This window comes from Bubalus bubalis, chromosome 16 (assembly GCF_019923935.1).
Source record: "Bubalus bubalis isolate 160015118507 breed Murrah chromosome 16, NDDB_SH_1, whole genome shotgun sequence".
Taxonomy (NCBI): Eukaryota; Metazoa; Chordata; class Mammalia; order Artiodactyla; family Bovidae; genus Bubalus; species Bubalus bubalis.
In genome coordinates this window covers 31,447,089-31,474,202 of record NC_059172.1, presented here as the reverse complement: position 1 = coordinate 31,474,202, position 27,114 = coordinate 31,447,089, and the positions used below count along the sequence as shown (strand labels likewise).

General features: G+C 48.4%; 2 protein-coding genes and 1 long non-coding RNA gene across 3 annotated transcripts; 1 reads left to right on the top strand and 2 right to left on the bottom strand.

Annotated features, from left to right (window-relative positions):
- The first annotated feature begins 1,131 nt into the window (after positions 1-1,131).
- DNAJB13 (DnaJ heat shock protein family (Hsp40) member B13) lies at positions 1,132-17,093 on the top strand. The gene is made up of 8 exons (XM_025266437.3): positions 1,132-4,828; positions 8,742-8,845; positions 9,886-10,047; positions 13,223-13,380; positions 14,419-14,532; positions 15,883-15,996; positions 16,276-16,352; positions 16,940-17,093. The coding sequence occupies exons 1-8, from the start codon at positions 4,761-4,763 to the stop codon at positions 17,091-17,093; spliced, it is 951 nt and encodes a 316-aa protein (XP_025122222.1). The 5' UTR covers positions 1,132-4,760.
- Positions 12,955-16,946, bottom strand: LOC112579648. The gene is made up of 2 exons (XR_003103935.3): positions 16,143-16,946; positions 12,955-15,110 (listed from the first exon to the last, which is right to left on the bottom strand). It is a non-coding gene; the product is annotated as an uncharacterized LOC112579648 (long non-coding RNA).
- Positions 17,094-20,555: 3,462 nt separating the features above from the next.
- Positions 20,556-27,114, bottom strand: UCP2 (uncoupling protein 2). The gene is made up of 8 exons (XM_006073309.4): positions 26,958-27,114; positions 26,004-26,160; positions 23,463-23,686; positions 23,097-23,307; positions 21,978-22,172; positions 21,795-21,896; positions 21,311-21,491; positions 20,556-20,995 (listed from the first exon to the last, which is right to left on the bottom strand). The coding sequence occupies exons 3-8, from the start codon at positions 23,586-23,588 to the stop codon at positions 20,881-20,883; spliced, it is 930 nt and encodes a 309-aa protein (XP_006073371.2). The 5' UTR covers positions 23,589-23,686; positions 26,004-26,160; positions 26,958-27,114; the 3' UTR covers positions 20,556-20,880.

Genomic DNA, 27,114 nt, shown 5'->3' with positions numbered 1-27,114 from the left:
TGAGGGAGAACTACTTTGAGACTATATAAATATCCTATTCCTCAACAATCATATATCAACTAGTTTTAGCATTCTTTAATGATTTCTATCTGAATCACAAATTCGTATGATAATTTCCAAATGGTGATTTTCTAATTGCATTATTCTCCTTACAATTATAATCAGCATTCTACTGTAAGGAAGAACTTTCCCTTCTCCCTGATTTATTTATTCATTCACTCATTCATTTGTCATAGATATATTATTATAAATAACTCATAGATTCATCTTTTATTCTATAGATTATAATCCATTATAATTATACTGTAATTATAATCCATTATAATTATAACTGTGATTTATTTTGATATTTAAATTGTCCCATTTGGGCCAGTGGGGGCTCCTCCAAGCTGTGTCTTATGTCCTTTTAACATTTTTCCATCCTTCTTTGAGCTGTTGCACATTCTCTGGCCCCATAAGATAGTCAAGTCTCAACTTACGATTTCCCACTCCAGGCCTGGAATCAGTCATTTGTCTAAATAGCCCTGGTTTCTTTTAGTGGAGAATTGTATTCAGAAATCAAGATCTGGGCAATAATATGCTCTTTACTCCTGGGGTATTATTGCTTCTAGGCCCTGTCAGAAGATAGTATATCTATACATCTGTCTTTCTACATCCATCATTCTATATATATTAAAAATCATGAGTTCACACTGATGTCACCAATTCCAGTCCAACTCCACCTTCTACATATGTACCTCCTTTCTCCAACAATGAGAAGCTTGGCTCTCATAATTCTCAGTGTTTTCATTTATTTGCTCAATACCACTGTGAGTAACCAGTTCTCCACCCACCCAGGTCCTCTCCTTCCCTTTCACCACAGCCCTTGCACACCTGCTGTTCCTCTAGAGTCTCCTTCTTCCTCTCCATTCAGCCAGTCCCAGATAAAGCAAAGCCTTCCCCCAACCCTCTGAGTTTAATAACTTTTTTTTTTCTGGTAATAAGAGTAAAACAGGGAATTCCCTGGCAGTCCAGTGGTTAGAATTTAGCGCTTTCACTGTGGGAGCCCAGGTTTGATCCCTGGTTTTGGAACTAAGATCCCACAAGCTGCATGACCAGAAAAAAAAAAAAGGTAAATGGCCAGTACCAAAGAAAAAATGTTCAATATTAGTATTTAAATAAAAATGCAAATTAAATCCATGAGAAAGCTCAGCAATGCAAAAAATATAAAGAGTAATTCCATGTTTTCATTTAACAAGCAGATAACTATGTATATTTGTATGTTCATTTTACAAGCAGACAACTATAGCTAAGAAATGATTGTTTTAAGGTCATAAAACTAGTAGCTAACAGGATTTGGCTCTGACTCTGCTGCATCAGTGCTAAGGGAGCATCTTCCATGTGATACATGCTTTTGTATAGTTTTATTTAATATTTTCACACCAACTCAGTGGTGGAGGTAATACTCCCATTTATTCAAGTAAAATTAAACTCGGGGCCACTAAGTAAACCTCTTCAAGTCACACAGATGGCATGTGAGCTCAGCAACATCAAGATATGGTCACTCTGACCATTCAACTCACCCAACACCTACACTTTACTTCTTCGCTTTCTAGTTGATTTCTCTGTCCTTTGACCCAATTCCAGAAGTGTGTTTTGTCACTTCCAAATATACCTAAAATAGATCCTTTGCCTCAAACAACATGAAAGTTCTACAATACTTTAAGGCAGGCCCTCCTCTGCAGTCAGGTGGCTTCAGAGGACCCAGGAGAGTTCTTTCCGTCATTAGTATCTGGAATGTCATCAGGGAACAATCAAGATTTTCCATCCACAATGAGAGAAAAGTCTTAAAATGTAGCACCTCTCTTTCCCTGTATGACTGATATTAGTTCCTTTCTTAATAACACACTTCCCTTTGAGAGGAATAGGAGGCTAAGTACCTGGAGAAATTACTCCTGAGGAAGAAGGAGGAGAAGAGGAAGGGCTGTAGTGAGGGGCTGACTCAGGGACAGACCCCTGGAGCAGTAGCAGTAGTCCAGATACAAACCATACATTTGTGTAATGTCTGTATTTAACACAGCAGTCATACGGACTTGTGGGAAAACAACAGACTGTTGAATGAATGGTTCTGGAACAATGGGATATCGAAAAGAAAAAAACCTACATGGAACCATATACAGAAAAATAAGTTCTAAGTGGATTAAAGACTTAAAAGTCAAATGGACTTTTGGAAGAATATACAGGTGAAGATCTTTATGACCTTGTATAGGGAATATTTCTTAAACTAGACACAAAAAGTAGAACCCAAAAGAAACAGATTGATAAATTTGACCCCATTAAAAAAAATGGTAAAAGACAAGCTCCAAGGTGGAAGGGGTTTGTATTTTATATTATCAACAAAGAAACATAAAACAAAGAGTAAAAAAATCAATTTTCTAAAAAAGGACAGCCCAGAAAGACAATGGACAAAAGATGTAAATAGGCATTTCACAACGAAGAAAAAAATTGGCAATAAAAATGAAAAGACCTCGGCCAAGAAATGCAACTTAAAATCCACAGTGAGATGCTATTTCACACCTAGATCAGCAAACATTTAAAACTTTGACACCAAGAATTGTGAGAATGTGGAGCAAAAAGGAACTCACACATACTACTACATTGCCATTGTAAATTAGAAGCTCCACATCAGAAAACTGACATTATCTTGCAGAGTTGACACACATGCCCAAATATTCAGGATCAGCAGTGAATGCTAAACAGCCACTATGAAGGTGTCATACACATGCACCAACATACCATTTGCATAGATTACACCATTTCTAGAAAGTTTAAAAATATGAAAAGGTAAATATGTTTGGGATACATGCAACAGTATGTGGAGATGGCTTGTGCCAACCTGAGAGGAATTGGTACGTGCTATAATTCAGGGCTGTTTTTTTTTTTTTTTTTTTTTCCTTCTGGCAAGCTTGTTAAACATTTACCAGTACACTACCAGATACAAGGCATAGTATTGGGTTGGCCAAAAAGTTCATTCTAGTTTTTCTCTTCAATGATTTGGAAAAACCTGAACAGACTTTTTGGCCAACTCACTAATAAAATAATAGAGCAAGAGAATGATAAGTAGGGAGGGGAACACAGGGGCAACTGTCCTTCAATAACAAATATTCTAATGCTACTCTTGTGCATGTAGACTATTTCATAAGAAAAAAATATCTGGGCTGAAGCCAGGGTCTGTGGTGGGTGTGGTGGGGAGGGCCTGAGCAGAGCCGGCAGCACAGGTGAGTATGAGAGAGAGAATGGTTAGTTGGGCATTTGCTGGTGCTACAGGTGGGTGTGAGAGGTAAGAGCAAGTATGAGGGGGCAGATCACAGAGTGTGTGCCAGGATGAACAGCTTGGATTAACTGGGTAGTCAGTGGAGTGAGGTCTTGGCAGGGTAGAGATAAGGTGGCAGGACAGGGAGGAAGTCATGGTGGCCTTGCTGAGAGAAGAAAGCCAAGCAAGGCCATGGCTAGGAGAAGGACAAGCAGAGCAGGAGCTTGAGAGGTGTCTAGGAGGTAAAATGGTCTGAGCTTGGTGGCTGGGTGTGAGTGACTGAGAGGAAAACGGCACCGCTGCCCTCAAGGAGGTGCAATGGAACTCCCCGCTCTTTAACGGCGGGTTATGAAATGACTTCCTTCCAAAGAGTACAAGCCAGAAATGGGTAAACCTGAGAAACACTGCCTCAGCAGGTGATCAAGGAAGGTCAACGTCTTCAGCGATAAGTCGTGATGGTACACACCTTTGACCTGATGGGATGAGGACAGCACTTTACCTGTGTGGTCTTCCTTCCAAAAGCACCCCAGCCCCAGTGTAAATCATAAGAAAATCATCAAACAAATCCAATTGAGAGACACTCCACAAAATACCTGACCAATACTCTCAAACTGTCAAAGTCATCAAAAACATGGAAATTTTGAGAAATAGCCATAAACAAGAGGAGCCTAAGGAAACATGACAAGTAATTGTAATGTTATTTCCTGAATCAGATCCTGAAACAGGAAAGAAAAAAAAAAAAAACCCTAGGGCTTTTTTCACTAGGGTGAAAACTAGGAAATCTGAATAAAGTATGGGGTTATGTTATAGATTATGTATGTGCTCAGCCGCTCAGTTATGTCTGACTTTTTGCGACCCCATGGACTGTAACCTACCAGGCTTCTCTGCCCATGTAAATTTTTCAGGCAAGAGTACTGGAGTGGAGTGCCATTTCCTACTCCAGAGGATCTTCCTGACCCAGGGATCGAACTCACCTCTCTTGTGTCGTCTACATTTCTGGGTGGATTCTTTACCACTGGTGCCACCTGGGAAGCCCCCATAGATTATGTATGGATATGGGTTATTATTTCTGACAAACGTACCATTCTTGTGTAATGTGTTTATGATAAGGGAAGCCTGGTGTGAGGCATATGAGAATGCTATCTTCACACCTTTCCTGAAAATCTGAAAACATTCTAAAATAAAGATTTATTTTTTAAAAATAGCCCAATCTGTTTGTTCTGAAAACTTAATTAAAACCAATTTCTACTCTCCCTAGAAACTCTGGTTTCTTATCAGGCTCACAGAGCCAGTCCTAGTTCTCTCAATCCCGCCTCTACAGGAACAGGTGAGAAGGGGGTTTGCTTAGGAAGGAAGGACTACAACTCCCAGAGTGCCCCTGTGCGGTTGTCAGGAGCAACCAAGGAATGCAGACTAACAGACCTGCCGCTGGAGTCAGGACTATCCACCGACTGACAACCAGCCAGCCATGGGCCAGGATTATTACTCTGTGCTCCAGATCACTCGCAATTCAGAAGATGCTCAGATCAAGAATGCGTAAGTTGGGGCAGGAGCAAAGCTTTTGGGTTGTGCTGGGACGGGCCCCACCCTCATCTCTTCCAAAGTGAACTTTCCTACACAGTTTAGGGCAGGCAAGGTAAACCATGTTCCTTCTCTTACTTCTTGCACACCCACATCCTGGCTTTGGGTTGGGTCAGGGTTCCCAATTCATCATCCCTTACCCTCTATGCCCTGTCTGCTCTCCTGGGTACCGTGGTCTTCCTAGCAATAAAATGAGAACAAAGGAGACTTTACCCTTAATATTGTAGAGACCCACATGATTGAGAACAGGAGAGTGACCTGGCCAGGTAGATGTATTACAGATTTTATTCTACTGTCACATGGTAGATGGGTATTGAATAAATCCCATTTCTGAATAGTTACATCAAGTCTCGGGGACTTTGTGATATTTCTGAGAAATCTGGGGCGGGAATCAGAACATTTTTCTGAAAAAATGTTTTTTGGTGAATATTATGTGGGTTCAGTGTGGTCTCAGCAGCTGGAGATACAACTGTGAATCAGACGTGCAGCTTAATTTTGTTGATGAATACAGATGTTGAATAAGTCACAGTAAGCTTGATGAATGTTACAAAAGGGGACATACAGGGCATGTGGAAGCTATATTGGGAAGAGACAGACCCCTTCAGTGGTTGTCACAATAATCAAGGCAAAAAGATGAGGCTTGAAGCAGGGCAGTGAGCTGGAGAGAGAAGAGAGAATGGACTTATTTATTAATTGGATCATCGTAGGGTAAAGAAAAAGGGATGAATTTAGGATAATGGACTAGTGACAATAGCTACACCCCATTGAATTGTGCAGATGCTGTTCTGAGAACCTTCTATCATTTCATTTAATCCTCACAACAGCCTGAGTGGTAGGTACCATTATTATCCCAGGACCATGTGCCTAGTAACCGGCAGAGCCAGTATTCAGACACTTTGCCTACTATTGTTGCCTACTATGGATCACCTCCAGTAAGGGATCTCAGTGAGCTAACTGGAGAGAGTCTACAGTGTGGTTGAGAAATAAGACACAAACTCATGAATCAATTAGAGAACAATTCAGGATAGTCTGTGATGTCATCCACTGTTCATAACATTTGGTTGGCCAGTGAGACCTGTCTAGGGAAATGTCACAAGGAGAAAGGGCAGTTGGAAAGCAGAAAGATGAGCCCAACCTAAGCATTAGAAGCGTTGTTTCCATGGGGAAACAATGGAAACAGTGAGAGACTTTATTTTGGGGGGCTCCCAAATCACTGCAGATGGTGACTACAGCCATGAAATTAAAAGATGCTTGTTCCTTGGAAGGAAACCTATGACCAACCTAGGCAGCATATTTAAAAGCAGAGATATTACTTTGCCAACAAAGGTCCATTTAGTCAAAGGTATGGTTTTTCCAGTAGTCATGTATGGATGTGAGAGTTGGACTATAAAGAAAGCTGAGCTCAGAAGAATTAATGCTTTTGAACTGGGGTGTTGGAGAAGACTCTTGAGAGTCACTTGGACTGCAAGGAGATCCAACCAGTCCATCCTAAAGGAAATCAGTCTTGAATATTCATTGGAAGGACTGATATTGAAGCTGAAACTCCAATACTTTGGCCACCTGATGGGAAGAACTGACTCATTGGAAAAGACCCTGATGCTGGGAAAGATTGAAGGTGGGAGGAGAAGGGGACAACAGAGGATGAGATGGTTGGATGGCATCTTTGACTCAATGGACATGAGTTTGAGTAAACTCCAGGAGTTGGAAATGGACACGGAAACCTGGCATGCTGCAGTCCATGGAGTCGCAAAGAGTCAGACACGACTGAGCGACTGAATTGAACTGACTGAAGCATTAGAAAGAGCCAGGTTTGAACCTAGGTTCTCTCACCTGCTAGCTGTAGGACCTGGGCAAATTACTTAACCTTTCTGAACCTCAGTCTTCCCATCTCTCAAAGAAAAAAAAAAAGTTGTTGTGGTACTGAAATAGAATTATATGAGATAATGAGATGAAAATGCAGAACAGTCATTTGCATCTGAAACCATGTCTTATAAAGAGTGATTAAAAAAACAATTTATGTTCTAAATGATGGTTTTTAACCCTTCTTCCCTGAAACAACTCTTAAAGCATGAATCACTTGTTTGAGACACTCCCTTATGGGAGTACCTAGATTTTGACACACACACACCCCCAAAAGATTAAACATATAATGAAGAAAAGTAACAAAGTGATTCCTAATCACCCAGCTATTAACTTCTTATTCATTTTAGGCTGCCACGTCTAGGCTGTGACTTCACCCCTTTCTCTCCCATTCAGGAAAGCAGGTGCCACAAGCATCATCTTAAAATCCCTCAAGTTTATATGAAAAACTGAACTCTTCTCAAACCTCATTACTTTTACTCACTGTTAGAGTTTTATTGCAAGTCTCATACTTAACTACAGCCTTTGTAAGTGAGAAGGGCTGATTTAGGACTTTCAGGGAGGATGTGACAATTGCCTTGAAGTCTTTCAAGGTAGAGCAGATTCTATCTGTAAGGCCTCATGGCAGAACTATGACCCTTGTGGATAGAGACAGAGTTGCAGAACAGCAGACCCAGCTCAGTAAGAAAAGTGTTACTTAAGAGTCAAAGTGGTCCCACAGCAAAATGGGCTGCCTTGTGGAATGCTGAGTTCATGTCATTCATTTACTCATCGCACTTGGTGAGAGGCACTGAGGACGCAGAACTGGACACAGCAGCTGGAGGGACTCACTCACAGGCTGGTGGGAGAGACAGACCCATCAAACGGCTGGAGCACTGTGTGCTAAATACCAGCATCAAAGGCACTGGCGCTGCTGGAAAGGAAATCTAATCTAGAATGGAGGCTGCAGTCAGGGAAGGCATCCTTGAGGAGCGGACCCCTGAGTTGAATGTGGAAAGATGAATAAATATTTGCCAGGAGGAGATGAAGGGGGCTGGAGAGGGTTAATCATTCCAGGTAAAAGCAGGAGAGTGTTGAAGGCATGAGCAGTGCAGTGTGCAGAGTATGGAGCCTGGAGAGAAGAACTGCGGAGCGCTTGTGGCAGCAGGGAAGGGGAGTGAGTGAGAAGGGCAGAGTGAGAAGGAGGAATCGAATCTTAGAGACATTTGGGTTTTATACTGAATTCAAAGGGCGGGGATTTCCTTGGTGGCCTAGTGATTAGGATTCAGCACTTTCACTGCCATGGCCTGGGTTTAATCCCTGGTTTGTGCAGTATGGCCAAAAAAAAAAAATTTTTTTTTAAGTTTTTATGGGATTTCCCTAGTGGTCCAGTGGCTAAGACTCCACACTCCTAATGCAGGGGGCCCAGGTTTGATCCCTGATCAGGGAACTAGATCCTACAGGCTGCAACTGAGAGTTTGAAAGCATCATTTAAAAGATCTCAAGTGCCAAAATGAAGATTAAAGATTTCTCATGTCAGTACAACCAGATAAATATTTAAAAAATTTTTTTGTTGTTTTAAAAAGAGAGAAACTCTGGAGCTGCATGAGATTTGAATCCTGACTTCTTGAAGAAAAAAAAAGACAAAGGAGGAACCAGTGAAGGGTTCAGGCAGGAGAGAGACTTGGTCAGGGAGCATTTTAAAAGGGCAAGTTAACAAAAAAGAGAGAAAGAAATCAAACTGGTGGCAGCACACAGAATAAACTGGAGGGGGTGGGGCGGGACTGGAAATAGGAAGACATGGTTCTGCAATAGTTGTGGAAATGAAGAGGCAAAAAGAAAACATTATCTAGACCAAAAAGCCAGTGTGAGTTTTCACTGGAACAGGGGTGTAAGGGACAAAGGAAAACTTGGAGCCAAAGATACTCAGCTTTTCCACTTCAGGTTCTGTACAAATGGCAGGCAGCCGACAGCAGAGCCGGCTCTGAGCCTTGGACTGTGCCTCAAGGTATTAATCCTTCTTCTCTAGGTACCGGAAACTTGCCCTTAAGAACCACCCGCTGAGGTCCATTGAGCCAGGTGCAGTGGAGACATTCAGGCAAATAGCAGAGGCCTACGATGTGCTGAGCGACCGTGAGTGACTGGGGCTGAGCGTGAGGGTGGTTCCTCTGTCCCCCTTCTCCTTTAATGTCATTCCTCACTCAGAAGAGTGTCAGGCTTTCTGAGGGGGCCCAATGGAGAGCAAGCATTCCTCTTCCTGGCCCAGAATCTAAACAAAGTAGACACAAGCTAAGGTGGAGGACATGGTGTGGAGAGCCCCCAGATTAGGCTGACCTGCTTCCTGTCTCAGCAGTGCGGGACCCAGGGCAGGGGCTCCCCAACACCCCCCAGGCCTCACTTGTCCCCTGCAGGGATGCAAAGTGAGATGCTTGCTGCCCAGGGAAGAAGGCTAAGGCTGAGACAGACATACCCAGTTATTCCCAGAGTACCAAGAAGCCAAATCTCTCTCTCCCTGAGGACAGCATAAGTACCAAGGGACAGAGAGAGGTCTGTGATTAGGAAATCTCGCTCTGCTGTGGCAACCTGAAGCCTGGGGAAAGAGATCCTTGCCTCTGTGGCGTGCAGTGCCCACGTGGGTTCCCTAAATACTGTCCTGGAGGCTGTGTGGATACAGCCTTCTGTGTGCAGAAGAGTGGCCAGAAGATCATTAAAGTTTCCTCAGCCCCAGGTTTTCAGGACTTCGGACTCTTAAGATTTCCAAGCTCTAGAATTTGGCAGCTCTTGACTTCTCATATCCTACAGTCTCAAGGCGCTAGGACTGTATTTACCCACACCAGACAGTAGCTGTAATGACTGAGTTAAACCAAACCCCAGCATGATAGCCCGACCCTCAGTCTCCTGGTTTCTTCTCCAATCCCCAACCCTCCCCAGCAAGTTTCAGTTTTTCTCATCTCTCCTCTGGGCTATGGGGCCTTACGTAGGTCCACCCAGGATGAAATTAAATCCCTAACTTCTAGTGTCTCTCTCCAAAGACTTCCAGACAGCAGGCACTTTAGAAATAAGGCTGTTTTCACCCTGCTTCTTCCTCCCTGCCCCATATCCTCTGGCTTCCCAGCCCTCCAGCTCTCTTAGCCCCCATGCTGGCCCCTTCTCAAGGTGACGCATATCCACAGCTGTGAAAAGAGGCATCTATGACAAGTTTGGAGAGGAGGGTCTGAAGGGCGGAATTCCTCTGGAGTTTGGATCGCAGACCCCATGGACAACTGGTTACGTCTTCCATGGCAACCCAGAAAAGGTTTTCCATGAGTTCTTTGGAGGAGATAACCCCTTTAATGGTAAGAGGCCCTGCCTGCCCCTCTGCCTTACTACAGAAGGATGTAGCTGTAGAAGATGATTTTCTTTGAGTAGTTTTGTTTACTTTAAGAAATATATATATATATAATGTGTGTGTGTGCTCATCCATGCTCAGTCGCTAAGTCGTGTCCAACTGTGACCCTGTGGACTGTCGCCCACCAGGTTTCTATGTTCATGGGATTTCCCAGGCAAGAATACTGGCATGGGTTGCCATTTCCTTCTCCAGGAGATCTTCCTGATCCAAGGATCAAACCCACATCTCCTGTTGTCTCCTACATTGGCAGGTGGATTCTTTATCACTGCTGCTGCTGCTAAGTCGCTTCAGTCGTGTCTGACTCTGTGTGACCCCATAGACAGCAGCCCACCAGGCTCCCCTGTCCCTGGGATTCTCCAGGCAAGAACACTGGAGTGGGTTGCCATTTCCTTCTCCAATGCATGAAAGTGAGAAGTGAAAGTGAAGTCGCTCAGTCGTGTCCTACTTAGCAACCCCATGGACTGCAGCCCACAAGACTCCTCCGTCCATGGGATTTTCCAGGCAAGAGTACTGGAGTGGGGTGCCATTGCCTTCTCTGCTTTATCATTGAGCCACCTGGAAAGCCCCATATATATATATTTTTTTAAACCACTATTTATTGAAAAAGAAATAAATTTCAGCACTCCATTCCTTCCCCCAGAAGTAGCCACTCATTGTTACAATTTATGTATCCTTCTAGAAATATTCTGTGCATTTATGAGCTTATATTTATTTTCACATAGCCTTTCATCTTGTTAAGGAAATGGGACCACACTGTTTACACTGATTTTTTTCACTTGTATCTTAGAGATTCTCTTATTATACATTATATTACATACAGATCTTCCTTATTTATTTCAATAGTTGCATATAAGATTCCAGTGTACAGCATAGAGCTGGGCAGGGGTAGAAGAAGTTGAGGAAAGAGGAGTTTGGGGAGATCTTGGTGACCTCTCTAACTGGTTAGTGATTGACCCTGCCTCTCCCCTGTCTCGGCTGTTGACTTCATAGGAACTTGAGTCTGAGATCTGCAGTGGGCTTGAGCTGGGATGAACAGTGAGGAGAAATGAAGTCTGGGGGAGGATAGGGAGGATTGCATGCTGTGACCCTTCTTCCACAAAAGCTAACAGGTCATTTCTGGCACTACCAACTGCTGCCACCAGAGGACACTCCTCTCTCTCCTGAGGCAGCCAGAGTCAAGGAGCACTGGCCCGAAGTTGGGGGAGGGGAGGGGTGGGCTGGTAGGTAGGGAAGTGTGGGGGAAGGGAGTCTAAGGAGGAGGATGAAGCAGTGGAGAGCCTCAAGAGATGGTTATCTTGGATCTGCAATTGAGGATTTACTGAGTCCAAGCTTGTTCTGCTCACTTCAGGACAAGCCAGTAAATTAACAGATGGGTTGTTAGGGCAAGGAATAGCAACTTTATTTGCAAAGTCAGCAGACCAAGAAGATGGTGGGACCCATTGTCCCAAAGAACCATCTTGCCTGAGTTAGAATTCAGCCTTCCTGTATACTAAAAGGGGAGGAGTAAAGTCAAACATGACTATGCCAAAGGCTTTGACTGTGTGGATCAAACAAACTGTGGACAATTCTGAAGGAGATGGGAATACCAGACCACCTGACCTGCCTCTTGAGAAACCTGTATGCAGGTCAGGAAGCAACAGTTAGAACTGGACATGGAACAACAGACTGGTTCCAAATAGGAAAAGGAGTTCATCAAGGCTGTATACTGTCACCCTGCCTATTTAACTTATATGCAGAGTACATCATGAGAAACGCTGGGCTGGAAGAAGCACAAGCTGGAATCAAGATTGCCGGGAGAAATATCAGTAACCTCAGATATGCAGATGATACCACCCTTATGGCAGAAAGTAAAGAAGAACTAAAGAGCCTCTTGATGAAAGTGAAAGAGGAGAGTGAAAAAGTTGGCTTAAAGCTCAACATTCAGAAAACTAGAATCATAGCATCCAGTCCCACCACTTCATGGAAAATAGATGGAGAAACAGTGGAAACAGTGGCTGACTTTATTTTTTGGGCTCCAAAATCACTGCAGATGGTGACTGCAGCCATGAAATTAAAAGACACTTATTCCTTGGAAGGAAAGTTATGACCAACTTAGCATATTAAAAAGCAGAGACATTACTTTGCCAACAAAGGTTCGTCTAGTCAAGGCTATGGTTTTTCCAGTGGTCATGTATGGATGTGAGAGTTGAACTATAAAGAAAGCTGAACATTGAAGAATTGATGCTTTTGAACTGTGGTATTGGAGAAGACTCTTGAGAGTCCCTTGAACTGCAACAAGATCCAACCAGTCCATCCTAAAGGAGATCAGTCCTGGGTTTTCATTGGAAGGACTGATGTTGAAGCTGAAACTCCAATATTTTGGCCACCTGATACGAAGAGCTGACTCATTAGAAAAAACCCTGATGCTGGGAAAGATTGAGGGCAGGAGGAGAAGGGGACGACAGAGGATGAGATGGCTGGATGGCATCACCAACTCAATGGACATGAATTTGGGTAAATTCCGGGAGTTGGTGATGGACAGGGAGGCCTGGCATGCTGCAGTTCACGGGGTCGCAAAGAGTCAGACATGACTGAGCAACTGAACTGAACTGAAAGTCAAACATCTCCTAGTTTCGGTCAGCCTCAGGAGAGGATGTGTTCATTTCTTCCTCCCTGAAGTCATTCATAGATGAGCCTGGTCAGCATGTCTCCTGTGAGCGGAGCAAAGGCATTTTACCTTAATGTTCATCACCTGGGAGGCGGGGTTGCCAGTTTAGTTGCTAAGTTGTGTCCGACTCTTTGCAACCCCATGGACTGTAGCCCACCAGGCTCCTCTGTCTGTGGGATTTCCCAGGCAAGAATACTAAAGTGGGTAGCCATTTCCTTTTCCCAGAGATGGGCTTTTATGTATAATTTAAGCTTACAAGCAATATCGCTTTAGTGATTACCTTGGAATAGAATACAAAGGTGCTTCCCTATTACAAGGGCAGCACATTGGCCTGGCCAAGCAGGCCTCCAATCTGTGAGGTGGGAATGGGAGGCTAGGTATTACACTTGGGGACTGAAGAGGTGAGGGACAGTCTATGAATCTGAGTTTCTGGACGTAATTTCTCTTACTCCTCACCTCTCCCCACCTCCTGCAGAGTTTTTTGATGCAGAAGGAAACGAGGTAGACTTGAAATTTGGGGGGCTCCGGGGCCGAGGGGTCAAGAAACAGGATCCTCCAATCGAACGAGACCTCTACCTGTCCTTGGAGGACCTATTTTTTGGCTGCACCAAGAAAATTAAGATCTCCCGAAGGGTAAGTACTTAGGAGCCATCTTCTATCCCCTCCAACCCTACTGGTCACCTCCTCCCTGATCCTAAGTGGAGACCTCAGCTATGGTCTTACAGAAGCATAGAATCTTAGATTTGGAGCCCTAGGAAGGTAGAATTCTAGAATCTGACGTTTGGAAGGGACAGTTGAGGGTTTTAGTCTGGCTCTTTCCTCCTGTAGGAGTCCCCTCTGTGTGCTTTCCTAACGGGGACCAACTCTTTCCCTTCTCAGCTCAGCCCCATCCCTGAGGGAAGTGGGAAGGCTCTGGACAGGAGGAGTCTCCTGTGAATTCTGCCTTCTGGGTGTTTCCTGATGGTCCCCTGCAGGTTTCTTCTGGGTGTTTGCCTCAGGAGTAAGAAGGAGCTGTGTGGGCATGGAGGGTGGGCCACGGCATGTTTCCCAAGGGGATTGGTTGAAGAAGACCCTCAGTGCGTCAGGTCCCAGACCCCATCCTGGCCCTGTCCCTTGGTCCAGCCCTGTGCTAGGCACCCAAGCAACACTCCTCACACATCTGCCCAGCAGAGGAGATGCCAGCCACAGCCATGATTTCCATGGAGGGAGGGCACCCATCTGGGCATGTGACTGGGAAATAGATGGATGACAGAGGAATGCTTTGGGAGAGGCTAAGACATGTTGCCCTCCGTTTTTTTCCCTTTGGGATTAAGAGATCTGGCAGAGGCTCCAGGTCAGAGCCTCTGCGGGGGAGAGCAAGTGAGTGCGCGTTCGCCGTGTGTCTGTTAGTCACTAAGACCACGTAATTTCTAGGGCTGGAGTTGTGACCTTGATCAACTCACGGGGAATGCTTGGCACCTCAGGCCCCAACCCCATAACATATCCTGCCATCCTGGAATCATAAGTTCTTGATTCCAGTGGAACATAGGATGCGAGTTGGGATGGCTCAGACAGGTTCTCCCCGGTGCTGGAGGACTGAGCTGTGCACAGATCCCATGGAGCATCTTTCATGTGTGTTAAAGCCAGCTGGGAAATCCTGAGCCTACCTCCTTCCCCATCATCTCATTACAGGTGCTGAACGAGGATGGGTACTCCTCTACCATCAAAGACAAGATCCTCACTATCGATGTAAAGCCTGGTTGGAGGCAGGGCACACGTATCACCTTCGAGAAGGAAGGGGACCAGGTGAGGGTTGGGAAAGCTGTCTAAGGTCAGTTACCTGGGTTCGTGTGATGGGAAGACTGAGGAGGAACGAGGCCCCTGGGAGCCCTGGTCTGGAAGGGAGACCAGTCTGCAGGGGAGATGAGCTGATCCCTAATGCCCCTTCTGAGGGGCACTCACAGTGCCTCAGTTAGTGGGTCACCCAGGACTTCTCATTTTGCAGAGTGAGAAACAGGCCCAGAGAGAGAAGGGACTTGCCCAGGGCAAGAGCACCAGAGCTGAAAGGAGATCCCAGTCCTAACATCAGTGCTCTGATTTTCTTTTCAAAAAATTATTTACTTATTTGGCTGTGCTGGGTCTTAGTTGCAGCATGTGGGATCTAGTTCCCTGAGCAAGAATCAAACCCAGGACCCTGCATTGGGAATGTGGAATCTTGGACACTGGAACATAGGGAAGTACCCTTCCTGATTTTCTTGTGTGTTTCTCTGAGTAAAGCCCAATTGTAGGAGCTACTCAGAAGCCATTTATTTATAATAATTTTAAATTACTTATTTAAATAAAAATATAAAATTATTGTCCAAAGCGTGCTGATTCCTCAAATTCTGAAAAGAGAAGGAATGATGTTATCTTTGGAGCCAGAGAGATGAATTCCTCTGCCCATATCTCTTGCTTCTTTCTCACTTATGAAACACCTACTTCTGAAAACCCACTTCAAAACCTACCTCAAAGGACTTGCCTAGTGGTCTAGTGGCTAGTACTCTGCATTCCCAGTGCAGGGGGCCCAGGTTCCATCCCTGGTCAGGGAACTAGATTCCACATGTCGCAAAACCAAGACCCAGCACAGCCAAATAAATAAAATTAAATTAAAACAAAAAACCCACCCAGTTCTAAAGCTCCCCTCTCCAGGCAGCCTTCCCTGACCTCTCTCTGAGCTCCCACCTCTGGGTTCCTTTTATCTCAGTCTTGAGGATTCACTGTGTCCATTTCCCCTAGACTGGAAGCCCTGGTGGGTAGGGGCCAGTCTTATTCCTCTGTTCGAACTCCCATAGGAGTTCCAGCAGAGTTCTGGGACTTAATGAAGCTTGGCAGGACAGTCTTGCAGGCAGTACTCTGACCCCAACCCAGTATTCTGCCCTCCAGCTGTTGCATCTGCTTGGGCTGCAGAGTAATGGCAAGGGGAGGGTGATGGGCGGGGAGTGGGTGTGTATAGTCCTTGGGGTAGGTTTTTTTCTAAGGCCAAAATGGAAAGGCCCTTCCAGAAAAAACTGGTCTAATCTTGTTGTTCAGATGAAGATTTGGAAACAATAGAGACAGGAACTTGGCCAAGGTCCATAGCCAATTAGTCCTTGTCTCCCCTTGGCCTCCCCTGCCCAGGGTCCCAACATCATCCCAGCCGACATCATCTTCATTGTAAAAGAGAAGCTACACCCTCGCTTCCGCAGGGAGAATGACAACCTCTTTTTTGTGAACTCCATCCCCTTGGGCAAGGTGAGTGGGCAAAGTAGAGGAGCAAAGGGTGGGCAAATCACCTGGGCTCCACCAACCCATCTCCATCTATCGTAACATATATCAATGTCATTCTTTTCTCCCAGACTGTGAACTCCTGAGGGCAGGTTATTGCTCAGCTCACTCACCTGTTAGTCCTTGAACATCCTTTTGTCTCCTTGAGGTCCAGCTTAGAGCCTGGCGTCAGATAGTCTCGTAAAGTACCTTCTAAACAGAATGGACATAGGGACCACTCCCACTTTGGGCCTTCATGTCCCCTAGGCTCTGACCTGCTGCACCGTAGAGGTGAAGACCCTAGATGACCGTCTGCTCAACATCCCCATCAATGACATCGTCCAGTGAGTCCATTTACTTGGGCCCCAATAGACGGGAAAGGGCTTCCTGGTCCTTAGAGGCTTGCCTGGTACAGTTGTTCAGGTGGCACCCAGCTCAAGGGGGGTGAGAAGGATTGAAATCCAGCCCCCACTCTGGCTAAGCTGTGGGCTGCATTCATTTGACAAATGGAGTGCTTTTTCTTACTTGCATGAAGTCATGGTGGAGGCTAGAGGCCCCCAGTGTTAGGAAATCCCTGTTGTCTTCATCCTCTAGAATTTCCAAGCCCTTTCCCCAGCAAGGTCCTCTGTGTGGGAAGCTTGGCAACTGAGCACACCCCACTCCAATCAGGGTCTGCTCACTTTCCTTCCCTCCTTGTCCTGTTTTCCATCTAAATGAGATTCCCGGAATCCTCCATCAGAGATTCCAGAATCAGAGATTCAGTGTAAATGGATTTCCAGGGAGCAAGCTGTCTGGAACAAGCCAGTCTCCTCTCCCCTGCCACTGGTTCTAGAAGCTGGTGACTGCTGCATGCCTGAGGTTATGTGAGCAGGGGCAGATGTCTGGCTCTGGTGCCCTCTGAGTTCCCTTCTTTCATCCTCCCCTGTCTCAGCCCCAAGTACTTCAAGAAGGTGCCAGGGGAGGGGATGCCACTGCCAGAGGACCCCACCAAGAAGGGGGACCTCTTCATTTACTTCGACATCCAGTTCCCCACCCGCCTCACACCCCAGAAGAAGCAGATGCTGCGCCAGGCGTTGCTGACATAACTCTAACTCAGGTGGGTGGGGCCTGAGCAGGGGGAGGGGAAGGAGAGCAGGGGACTGACCCCACCCCTATACAGCCTCAGGGTGTGCAGGGGAGCCCGCCCACTGCACGGACGGGACACGAGGACTGGATGGCATGGGACTTTTGAACTGACACAATAAAGTTTTATTTCCTATCCTACAGCCACACCCAGGAGAGTTATGTATTAGATGGAGAAGAGCTTTATACAGCCCTTCTCGTGGAGCAGAGGCAAGGGCAGGGCCCAAGAAATTGAGGAGCTGGGACCCCATCCTGCTTATGTGAGCCTGGCCAGGTCTCTGAGGGTTCAGAGCCTCTGTGCTCCCACCTTGATAGTGGGGTGCAGTGCTGCCTCATCTCTGAGGGTCCCCAGATGTATTTCTCATGATACATGCTCTCTGGAAGGGCAGTCTCTAGTGTGATATAGTCACAGTATACTTGGGAAAACTGAAGCACAGAGAGCAAAACACTTGTCCCAGGTCACATAGGGCTCAGTGGCAAAGCTACATCAGGACCTTGAAGGCCACCTCTCACAACTTCACTCTGCTTAGAGGCAGCACCAAGGACACAGTGCCAGAAATGGCTTAGTTTCTGCCTCGCCAGTCTGCATTGCTGGTTCTGTGCAGTGGGTCCTGAGCTAGAACTAGGCAGGTTCTTAGAACTGGGCTCTGCTTCTAAGCCTACCCCCGCCCCTTTGGACATTATTACCCATCTTGTTAGTAAAGCAGAACCCATAGCCCTCTTCAGGCTGCTTACGGATGTGAAGGTGCCTGGTGAACTCACGGCATAGGTGTCAGGGTTACAGCATTGCTGCCAACATGGCCTATGGGAGTGCCAGCCTCCAGGCCACCCGGGCTTGTGCAGACCACACCTGCTTCCCCAGTCAGTCTTCTGTGCCCAGGGAGGCACCCCTCACTGAAGTCTCGGCTTGGGCTAGGATTCAAGCTTATGACAGAGAGGGCGGACACTTACATGGAGTGACTTAAGAGACACCAGAGGGAGTTCCCTGCTGGTCCAGTGGTTAGGACTTTCCACTTTCACTGTCAAGAGTGTGGGTTTAATCCCTGGGTGGGGGACTAAGATCCCACAAGCCTCGCAGTGCAGCCCCCTCTCCCCCCCCCCCAAAAAAAAGAGGTGGGTCAGAAGAGGGCCCTATAGAATAGATATTGCTTCGATTCCACCATTCAAAGTATCATATTAGCTTAAGCCATTTTAAACCATCAGGGAGAAGGCCGCAGACCTTGAGATGTAGAATCTGACCCACGGTTCATTAAAGAATGTGGGCTTCGGAGTTAGGTACACCCCTGGGGGTTCTACTTGTCAGCTGTGTGCCCTTGGGCTAATTGCTTCTCCTCTCTGAAGCTGTTTACAATCCTTATCTTGCAGGCCGAGGATTCCACACCTTACTTCTGAGCTGAGGTCTTATAGTCCCCAAGAAGGACAGGGTTAGATTATGAGTGGAAATTAGAGGAGTGGAGCACTCTGCCATGAGGCAGGACCTAGGTGGAGAGGTGGTACTAGGTGCCCTGGTTTGACAGCGAGTGGGTGAGGACTGCCCGGTGGAACTCTGGCAGGCTAGCTCTCCTCTAGGCCGGCAGCAAGGCCTGCTCCTAACCTCTTCCTCATGGTGATTCTCAGGGAAGCCTGGTTTCAGGCCTGATGAGAGCCATTTATGAGATTATTAGGTCAGTGTGGTCTTCAGTGCTGCCGTGTCTGGTATTTTACAGGCAGCGAAGGAGGAGTTACTGAGGCCTACTGGTATGCTGGTCAGTGTTCCCACAACCTCCCCCAGCTCCTGTCTCAGATCATTCCTAGAACAATGAAATCTGGCGGTCTCACGCCCAAGCGAGTGTCTGAAAAACATGACTGGTCAATCAGCCAGCTGACAAACACGCCTTGGGCAACAAACTGCTCCTGTTTCCTCTGGTGCAAAACAGTGAATTAACCCTGTCTCACAGGATTAATGAGAATTAGGGTGCATTAGGCACACTGACTGGATCCCCTGTTTAGGCGGACCCCTTGCCACCCTGGCTTGATTCATGACACCCAACCTTGTCCCTCCTGGGGACTGTGAGACCTCAGCTCAGGTGAGGAATCCTGGGCCCTCTTTCCTTCTCCACAACCCTAACATGTGGGACCCCTTGCCTGACCACGGAAGGGCCCAGCCTCCAACTCTGGTGGGGAAGGCCTGGTAGCACCAGCTGGCTGAAGCAGGAAGGTCTCTGGGCCTGGCTCCACAGCCGCCTAACAGGACTCCTGAAGGACCCCGGCACTGGTTCCCGGGGGAAGGGTACACAGCAGGAGGGAGGAATCTGGTTCCTAGACTCAGGTCAGCTGCGGATCTCCCATGTGTCCTTGCCTGCATGACCTGTCCCAGCCTTCAGCTTCTTCAGACTTCTATAAAATGGGCCTCAATGGCTTAATTCCAAGGGCCCAGCTGTGCATGACAGAGAAGGCAATGGCACCCCACTTCAGTACTCTTGCCTGGAAAATCCCATGGACGGAGGAGCCTGGTGGGCTGCAGTCCATGGGGTCGTGAAGAGTCGCACACAACTGAGCAACTTCACTTTCACTTTCATGCATTGGAGAAGGAAATGGCAACCCACTCCAGTATTCTTGCCTGGAGAATCCCAGGGACGGGGGAGCCTGGTGGGCTGCCGTCTGTGGGGTCGCACAGAGTCGGACACGACTGAAGCGACTTAGCAGCAGCAGCAGCAGCTGTGCATGAGATGCCTCAAGATTCTGGAACCTGAGTCCCCAAATCCTTGAAACAGAATAGCTCTGCCCATCTGTTTCCCTGACTGAGGCCAGGCAGCAGGAAGAGGGGCAGGGAGGTTGACACCTCTGCTTGTCACCACCTCCCTGCCTGCGATCTCTAGCATGGGGTGAGGGTGAATGGAAAGACTCCTCAGGCTGAGGCTGGATGTCTGCTCTGCAGCCTGCTGTAGCCCATGCTGCCTCCTAAGGGGGTGACTGTGGAGGATGGACTTGCCCTCACTAGGCCTGGGACTTGGGGGAGGTGGGTTTCCCATTTGTAAAGTGGAATAAAATTAGTCAGAGCATCCAAGATCCCCAAGTTCCTCTAAATCTTCCAAGCAGCACAGGAGATGGAGGGCAAACAGGAGCACTCATTCTGCAGAATAACAGGCCCAGGACCTACTGGGGGGTTGGAGGCAGGTGCTGGAATACCTGGAGCTGGTGAGTGAAAGGTCAAGTGGTCTGGCGAGACAGCCAGGCAACTGCGGACTCCAGACCACTCCTTCACTTCCCATCTCAGCCCTGGCCTGGTCTGGAGACAGAGGTGGAGCAGATGGCCTCCACCCAGAGTGGAGTGCTAGAAGATGGGCCTGCCCCCCTTTCCAAGTCAGGTGGCTCCTCCCCTGCCCACCAGGTGCCAAAAGGGCCCAGTAGACCAAGATCTGTGGTGATAGAGAGGGAGGAGACACCAAGGTTGAGCTTGTTTTATGGGTGACGTGCTAGTTGGGCTCGGGGGCAGGAAGAAGAGTCAGGCTGAGGGCTTTCTAGGGGACTGGGGGCTTGAGATCCTGGCTGGTGCCAGGCTCTCCACAGTGTCAGCTGGGGTCAAGTCCACCTGGACTGTGAGAGGCTACGGGGAGCTGAGGGGTGAGAACGTGGGGAGAGGGAAGGGAGGTGGTGGGAAAGGGAGCAGAAGAGAGGGATGGGGAGAGAGGGAAGGGGAGAAGGGGAGGAAGGAAAAGGAAGCAGGGCCAGGCTGCAGCCAGAGCCAACGCTGATCAGGTCAGCAGCTGCTCAGAAGGGAGCCTCCTTGGAAGCGCGGGCAGCCATGAGGGCCCTCTTCAGCTGCTCGTAGGTGACGAACATCACCACGTTCCAGGATCCCAAGCGGAGAAAGGAGGGCATGAACCTAGAGGGTGAGAAGACACAGGTCGTCTCTAGTTCGCCCTGGCATCCTGACAGATGCTCTGTCTCCCAGGAAATCAGGGTGGCCCAAGAAATGGAGTTGTGGGCAACAGTCCCCTGTGAGTCTCCATTTTAACACCCATAAAACAGGCATGATGGCAGCTCCAGGAGGGAGGAGTTAAGAGTATGAGAATGCCAGGACCAGGATCAGAAACTGTTGCATGTGGTTGCCACTCAGTCCCAGTGGTTCGCTCTCATTTGTGTGACAGGTACAGGGGGCAGGAGGCCTGGAACTGGGAGGCACAGGTCAGAGGCTCACCCTTTGTAGAAGGCTTGGGGTCCCTCCTTCTGGAGCATGGTGAGGGCGCAGTGGCCAGCGCTGCTGTACTGGCCCAGGGCAGAGTTCATGTATCTCGTCTTGACCACATCGACAGGGGAGGCGATGACGGTGGTGCAGAAGCCCGCCCCGAAGGCAGAAGTAAAGTGGCAAGGGAGGTCGTCTGCCAAGGAAGAGTAGGAGGCATCAGGACTCCTCCCCCGATAATTCCAGAAGGAGATGATTGAAGTAACTACGGTCTCGTGGTTTTAGACCCGGAGACTCCAGTGGGAACCTCTCCCAGTGCCTCTGAGTCATTTTGCCCATGTAGCCTCAGGGCCTCAAGGTGCATGGCTTCAATTCAGTGAGAGAAACTCACTGCATAAGCAAAGGGGAAATGGGATGAAGGATGTGGTCTCCAGGCAGATCCACACTAGCTCCTGCTTTGGGGGAAGGGTAAGACCCAGCATCATCTCCCCTAATTCACCTGTCATTAGGTGGGCCTTCAGGAGAGTGTCCTTGATGAGGTCGTAGGTCACCAGCTCAGCACAGTTGACAATGGCATTGCGAGCGACATTGGGAGATGTCCCTACGGGAGGAAAGGATGTCTATGTGAGACCAGGGAGTAGGGGAAGAGGAAGACGGGGAAGAGAAAACAGCTGGTACACACCTTTCCAGAGTCCCCGAAACCCCTCCTCTCGGGCAATGGTTTTGTAGGCCTCAACAGTGCTCTGGTACCTCCGGCCAGCTCCAGCCCGGGCCTGCGCTTGGAACCGGACCTTCACCACATCCGTTGGCTGGGCCACGGCCACGGCCAAGGCACCGGTGGTGCTGCCTGCCAGGAGGCGACTCCCAATGCCGGCATCTGTCGGAAAGCCATGGGGGTCAGTGGCCAGCTGGGCTTCCACTAGTGTCCACCTCTCCTCACCAGAACCACATCACTGAAATCTGTCTTCACTGTCCCCTGTTAACAAGACCCAGGCCAGCTCTGCTCTAAGAATGTCTTGCATTATACAGTGTCTATTATGTGCTGGGCACTAGGACAGAGCAAGGAACAGGACAAAATGAGACTTAATGCTATGTTCTTTCATAAACCATTTCTATTCACTTCATTTCACCTGCTAAATGGCCCTGAGAAATCAGAAACTTTTTTTTTTTGGCTGCGTTGCATAGCTTGTGTGATCTTAGCTCCCCGACTAGGGACTGAACCCAGGCCCCAGCAGTGAAAGCCCTAACCACTGGACCACCAGGGGATTCCCAAGAATCATTTCCATTTGACAAACATGAAAGGCTTTCTCAGACTGGGATTCACAGGACTTGGGTTCTCATCCCTCATCTACTTTTCCCTGACATGGGATCTTGGGAAAAGGAAACCTTTCGATCTGGGTTCTCAGTTTCCACAAGTGTAAACTGGGGGGTGAACATGGCATGCTGAGAAGGTGAAATGGAAGAGCACTGGCCTTGAAAGCAGAAGTCCTCGGAGTTTCCTGGCTCTTCAACTGTGAGCCCTTGGCCGAGTCCCCTCCCCCACCCCAGGTAAGCCTCAGCCTCTCCTGCTGGAACACAGGGATGATACCACCTGCTCCCCAAGTGGTTGTGAAAACTGTCACGAGCTGATGCCCTGCTCAGAGCCTGACTCAGCCTGGGAATCATAAGAAGAATCAGGGACCTTTAATCTGAAATTCCTCCTAGAGGTCTTGGGGCCTAAAGGAACTGTGAGGCTGGAACAACTAGGATCGACCATCACTGAGAAGAGGCCAAGAGGCCTGTGGCCCAGCTCCACACTCACGCTCAGAGCCCTTGGTGTAGAACTGCTTGACGGAGTCGTAGAGGCCGATGCGGACGGAGGCGAAGCTCATCTGGCGCTGCAGGCCGGCGACCAGCCCGCTGTAGAGGCTGCGGGGGCCCTCGGTGCGCACCATGGTCAGGATGGTGCCCAGCACCCCACGGTACTGGGCACTGGCCGCAGCCTGCATTGGCCCCTGCCTTTCTCCTTGGATCTGCAAGGCCAAGGCAGGTGGTTGCCCTCCCCATTGCCTGCCATCCCTGTGCTCTAAAATTTACGGTCCCCAAAACCCCACTGGCCCTTGAGGAGTCTGTGTCCTGGGGAGGAGTGGACTAGCTATGCTCAGAAATGCAGGCTTCATTCACTCACCTGTAGCCGGACTTTAGCAGTATCCAGGGGAAAGGTGATGAGGTCAGCAATGCAGGCAGCTGTGCCTGCCCCCAGGAACTTCACAGTGGCTGTAGGGGGCACATCTGTGGCCTTGAACCCAACCATAATGACGATTCCTGCAACCTCCCAGGAGATGAACAAAAACTGGAGAAGGGGGCACCTTCTGTCAGCAACAAGACGAGACAGAGGAACTCTGCCGGAGACTAAGCCAAGGAGAGATAAGGTCCATCAGCAGCCGAACCTCCAGAACTTCTCTTACTATCCCGCCCCTATCTTCTCTGATAGCATCACCCCCCTAAGCAAGGGCTCAGAGCTGCCCCTCGAGGGCAAATAGGAGTGAGGTCCACAGGTACTCAAACGGGCTGGAGAAGTAATTTGTCTGAGAAGTCCTCTCCTTTACCACGTGGAGTATCCGGATCACAGCTGTCCTGCCTCACAAACAGGCATTGGCCCAGCCCTTTGTCTGTGGGCTACAGATTTCTCTGATGTTCATGTTCCTGATTCTGCAGCTCTGTCTAGAGGGCAGGCAGACGAGGGGGGAAGGTACAAACCCACAGGCATTATGCCCTGAATGTCTTAAGCAGAAGAGGTTCCTATGAGTCTGGAATTGTCTAAGTCTAGAAGAAAAGGAGTGAACAAGACCTATTCAGCCCCTTCAATTTGGTCTCACTCTTCCCCACCAGCCCACACACAGCTTGGGCTCTCTAGAGTCACTCTTTCAATGAGTTCGCTTTGCCAGGCACTGGTTCACTGAGACAATATCTACCCTAGAAGGAGGCTTATTGTCTGGCACTGGGGGTGGGCAGGTGTTTCAAGCTGCAAGAAACATATTCTCAAAATTCAAAGGAGGGACCATCCACCTCCACTGTGACAGAAGAAAGGGTGGGTAGTCAGAAATGACTTAGCAAAGGTAACATTTAGCTGGGCCTTGAAGGATACTGTGCAGTTCTTAGGGCTAAGAGTATCTTCCTCCCTCCTCCAGCCTACTGTGAAACACAGGAAAACTATTCCCTCTCTGGCCAGTTTCCTCTCATCCTATAATACAGGGGGAGCCATGTCTTCATGAGAGGTGGGGATGGGGAAGTGGTGCAGGTCAGAGCTATAAAGAATGACGAAGGAAACCAAAACCCCCATTTTGTTTTCAGAACTGGAAAAACACCCTCCTCCCCTGCCTTGGGAGGAAGTGAGCCCAGCACCCCAGTGGGGGAGGGTGACCTGCTTCTCTCCCCTGAGTTTACTCTGACGAGGAGTGGCTACTCTGAGCCCCACCTAATTGGCTATCCCTGTTGCTGGGGCTGAGAGGAAAGAGCTGGCCAACAGAGGAGTGATGTGGTGACAGCAGTGAACACACAGACCGAGGGAAGCAAAATGCTCACCAGGCTTCCTCCCGGGCCTCTCATCCCAGGTGGCTGGGCACACGGGAAATCTAAAAGCTACTCACCACTCAGCTGCCGGCCTTATTCATGTTTCTCTGGAGCCTGGCCCACATGAGGCTCAGTGAAGGCTGCACTCAGGCAGCGGAAGGGGTTGATGAAGGTGTTCTCGAACCCCCAGAGTCCCTGCCCTGACATTCTCATCCCCCAGGAAGTGCTCTACACCTTTCCTCATCCCTCTGGCACATTCTATTAGCTCACTTACTTCTCAGAGCAGCCCTGTGAGGGAACTTAGTAAGAGTCCTGTCTGCAGGCTCCAAAGCTTATACGATTTGCTTTACACTGGTGCCCAGGTCATTTCTTTCCTGTTTTCTCAGCCCCAGGCCCAGGCAAGGCCTTTCATGAGGAAGTGCAACATCCCAGTTCTCTTGTGACAATATGACAGTTCTGAGAAGGTTCAGGCAAAGGCATCCCTTCTGGGCATCGGAGACATGATAACAACATGAGTCAATCATGTCCTGACCTTGATCTAGGTTGCAATGTGTTGTGAGGGTCAGAGAAATATAAGACCCAGCCCATCTTGGAGACAAGTGCAAAGGCTAAGTTGCCATTTTGAATATTGCCTTGGGTTTGCCATAAGTCAGGTCCTTCAGAGGCACAGGTATGGGAAGCAAAGGTACCTGTGCTAAAGACCCTACTAAGAAGATTAAGGTCTAACTGGAAAGAATTAATCATATATTACTCACCAGCAAATAACCAGTTTCACCTGATTATCGCAGTCTCAGGGACAGTCCAAAACATACATCTGATTCCTAATCGAAATCTCAAGGGTAGTCAAAAGCTTGAGTCAACAATATGTGTTTAGAACACTAGGTTCTCCTCTGCTGCTGATTTCCTGGAGCTAATCACTGTCCCATTGGGGCCTCATTGTTCCTCCTCTGTAACATGGGGATTACCATCCTTGGCTTGTCAGGGTCAATTTAAGGGCCAAAAGAAGACCAAGGATATAGGAAGGTGCTTTGTGAACTCTAAGAGTGACTTTACTGGGATGGTGGTGCTAGTTATTTTTGTTAATATCCTGCTGATCCCGCCCCCAGACCACAGGGCTGAGGCAGTAGAAGACTCCTTCCTTAGACTGGACTCTTACCCGGCTTTGTTAGGTCCCACGCTGAGGTCTTCAAGGTCAAGCTTCTCTAAAGATGTCCCGTTCTTCAAAGCTGCCAGTGGCTATCATGGCCTGATCCCTTTGGTTTTCCATGGAAAATGGTTGGTAGACGAAATAGCTAATGGTCATACTATGTGTCCTGTAGAGCAGAGGAGGAGAGTTTAGAAAGGGGAATGGGCCTTAAAAGGACTACAAACCTAGCAAAAGGAAAAGGCCCAAGGCACGTTAGCGTATTCAGTCCTTGCCTGGGGGATGTGAGGGTAGGGAACAGGGTCCATTTCCCACAGGCAGCTGGGGGCTAATTAAGTCCTACACGGTGGAGGAGAGGGACAGACACATGGGAGGAAGGGATGAACCCAGAAGTCCTCTCTCCCCGGTCTGATCTCTTAGTATCACACATTGCTCTTTCAGATTTCTGCTTTAGTGTAATTCAGTACTCTGGGGAAGCATCCCACAACACAGCGACTCTGGTGAGTGGGGGTGCTGGAAGTGAGGTGGGGGGGCATCAGGATGGTTCAGAGAGTAGGGCCCAGAGCAGGGCTTGAGGAGGTTAGAGAGGTTGGAATGGGCCCAGCGGAGGCCGCATCAAGCAGCTCAAAGCTCCTGCCAGCAGAAAGAGCCCTAGGAAGGCCTGCAGCCGCCTGGAATGGGAGAGGTCCTTCTGATCATCGCTGAAGGCCGCCCACCCTGGCAGAGGAGAGGGCTTATATTACAGCCTTTTGAGCGCGAGAGGTAAAGAACAAAGGCAAAACAGCAAAAGAGTGAAAGAAAAGAGATTAAAAAAAAAAAAAAAAAAAGACAAAACGATAAAATACAAAATACGGTGGGAGGCGAGGAGGGAAATTAAAGGCGGCGCGTGGGTCCCCTCGGCCCGAGTAGCGGGAGGACGGCAGGTATTGAGGGTGCAGGGCTGGGGCGGGCCGGGGCTGGGCTCACCGGGCCGCAAGGAGAACAGGCGGGTACAGGCAGTTTTGTCGGTCGGCGGGCGGAGGGCGCGTCCACGGACCGCAGACTGTACTCGATTCGAAGGCTCGGCCAGCGGGGCTTGCAGAGAGGTAGGAGGAAGGTGCCGTGAGACTTAGATCTCGGGGCG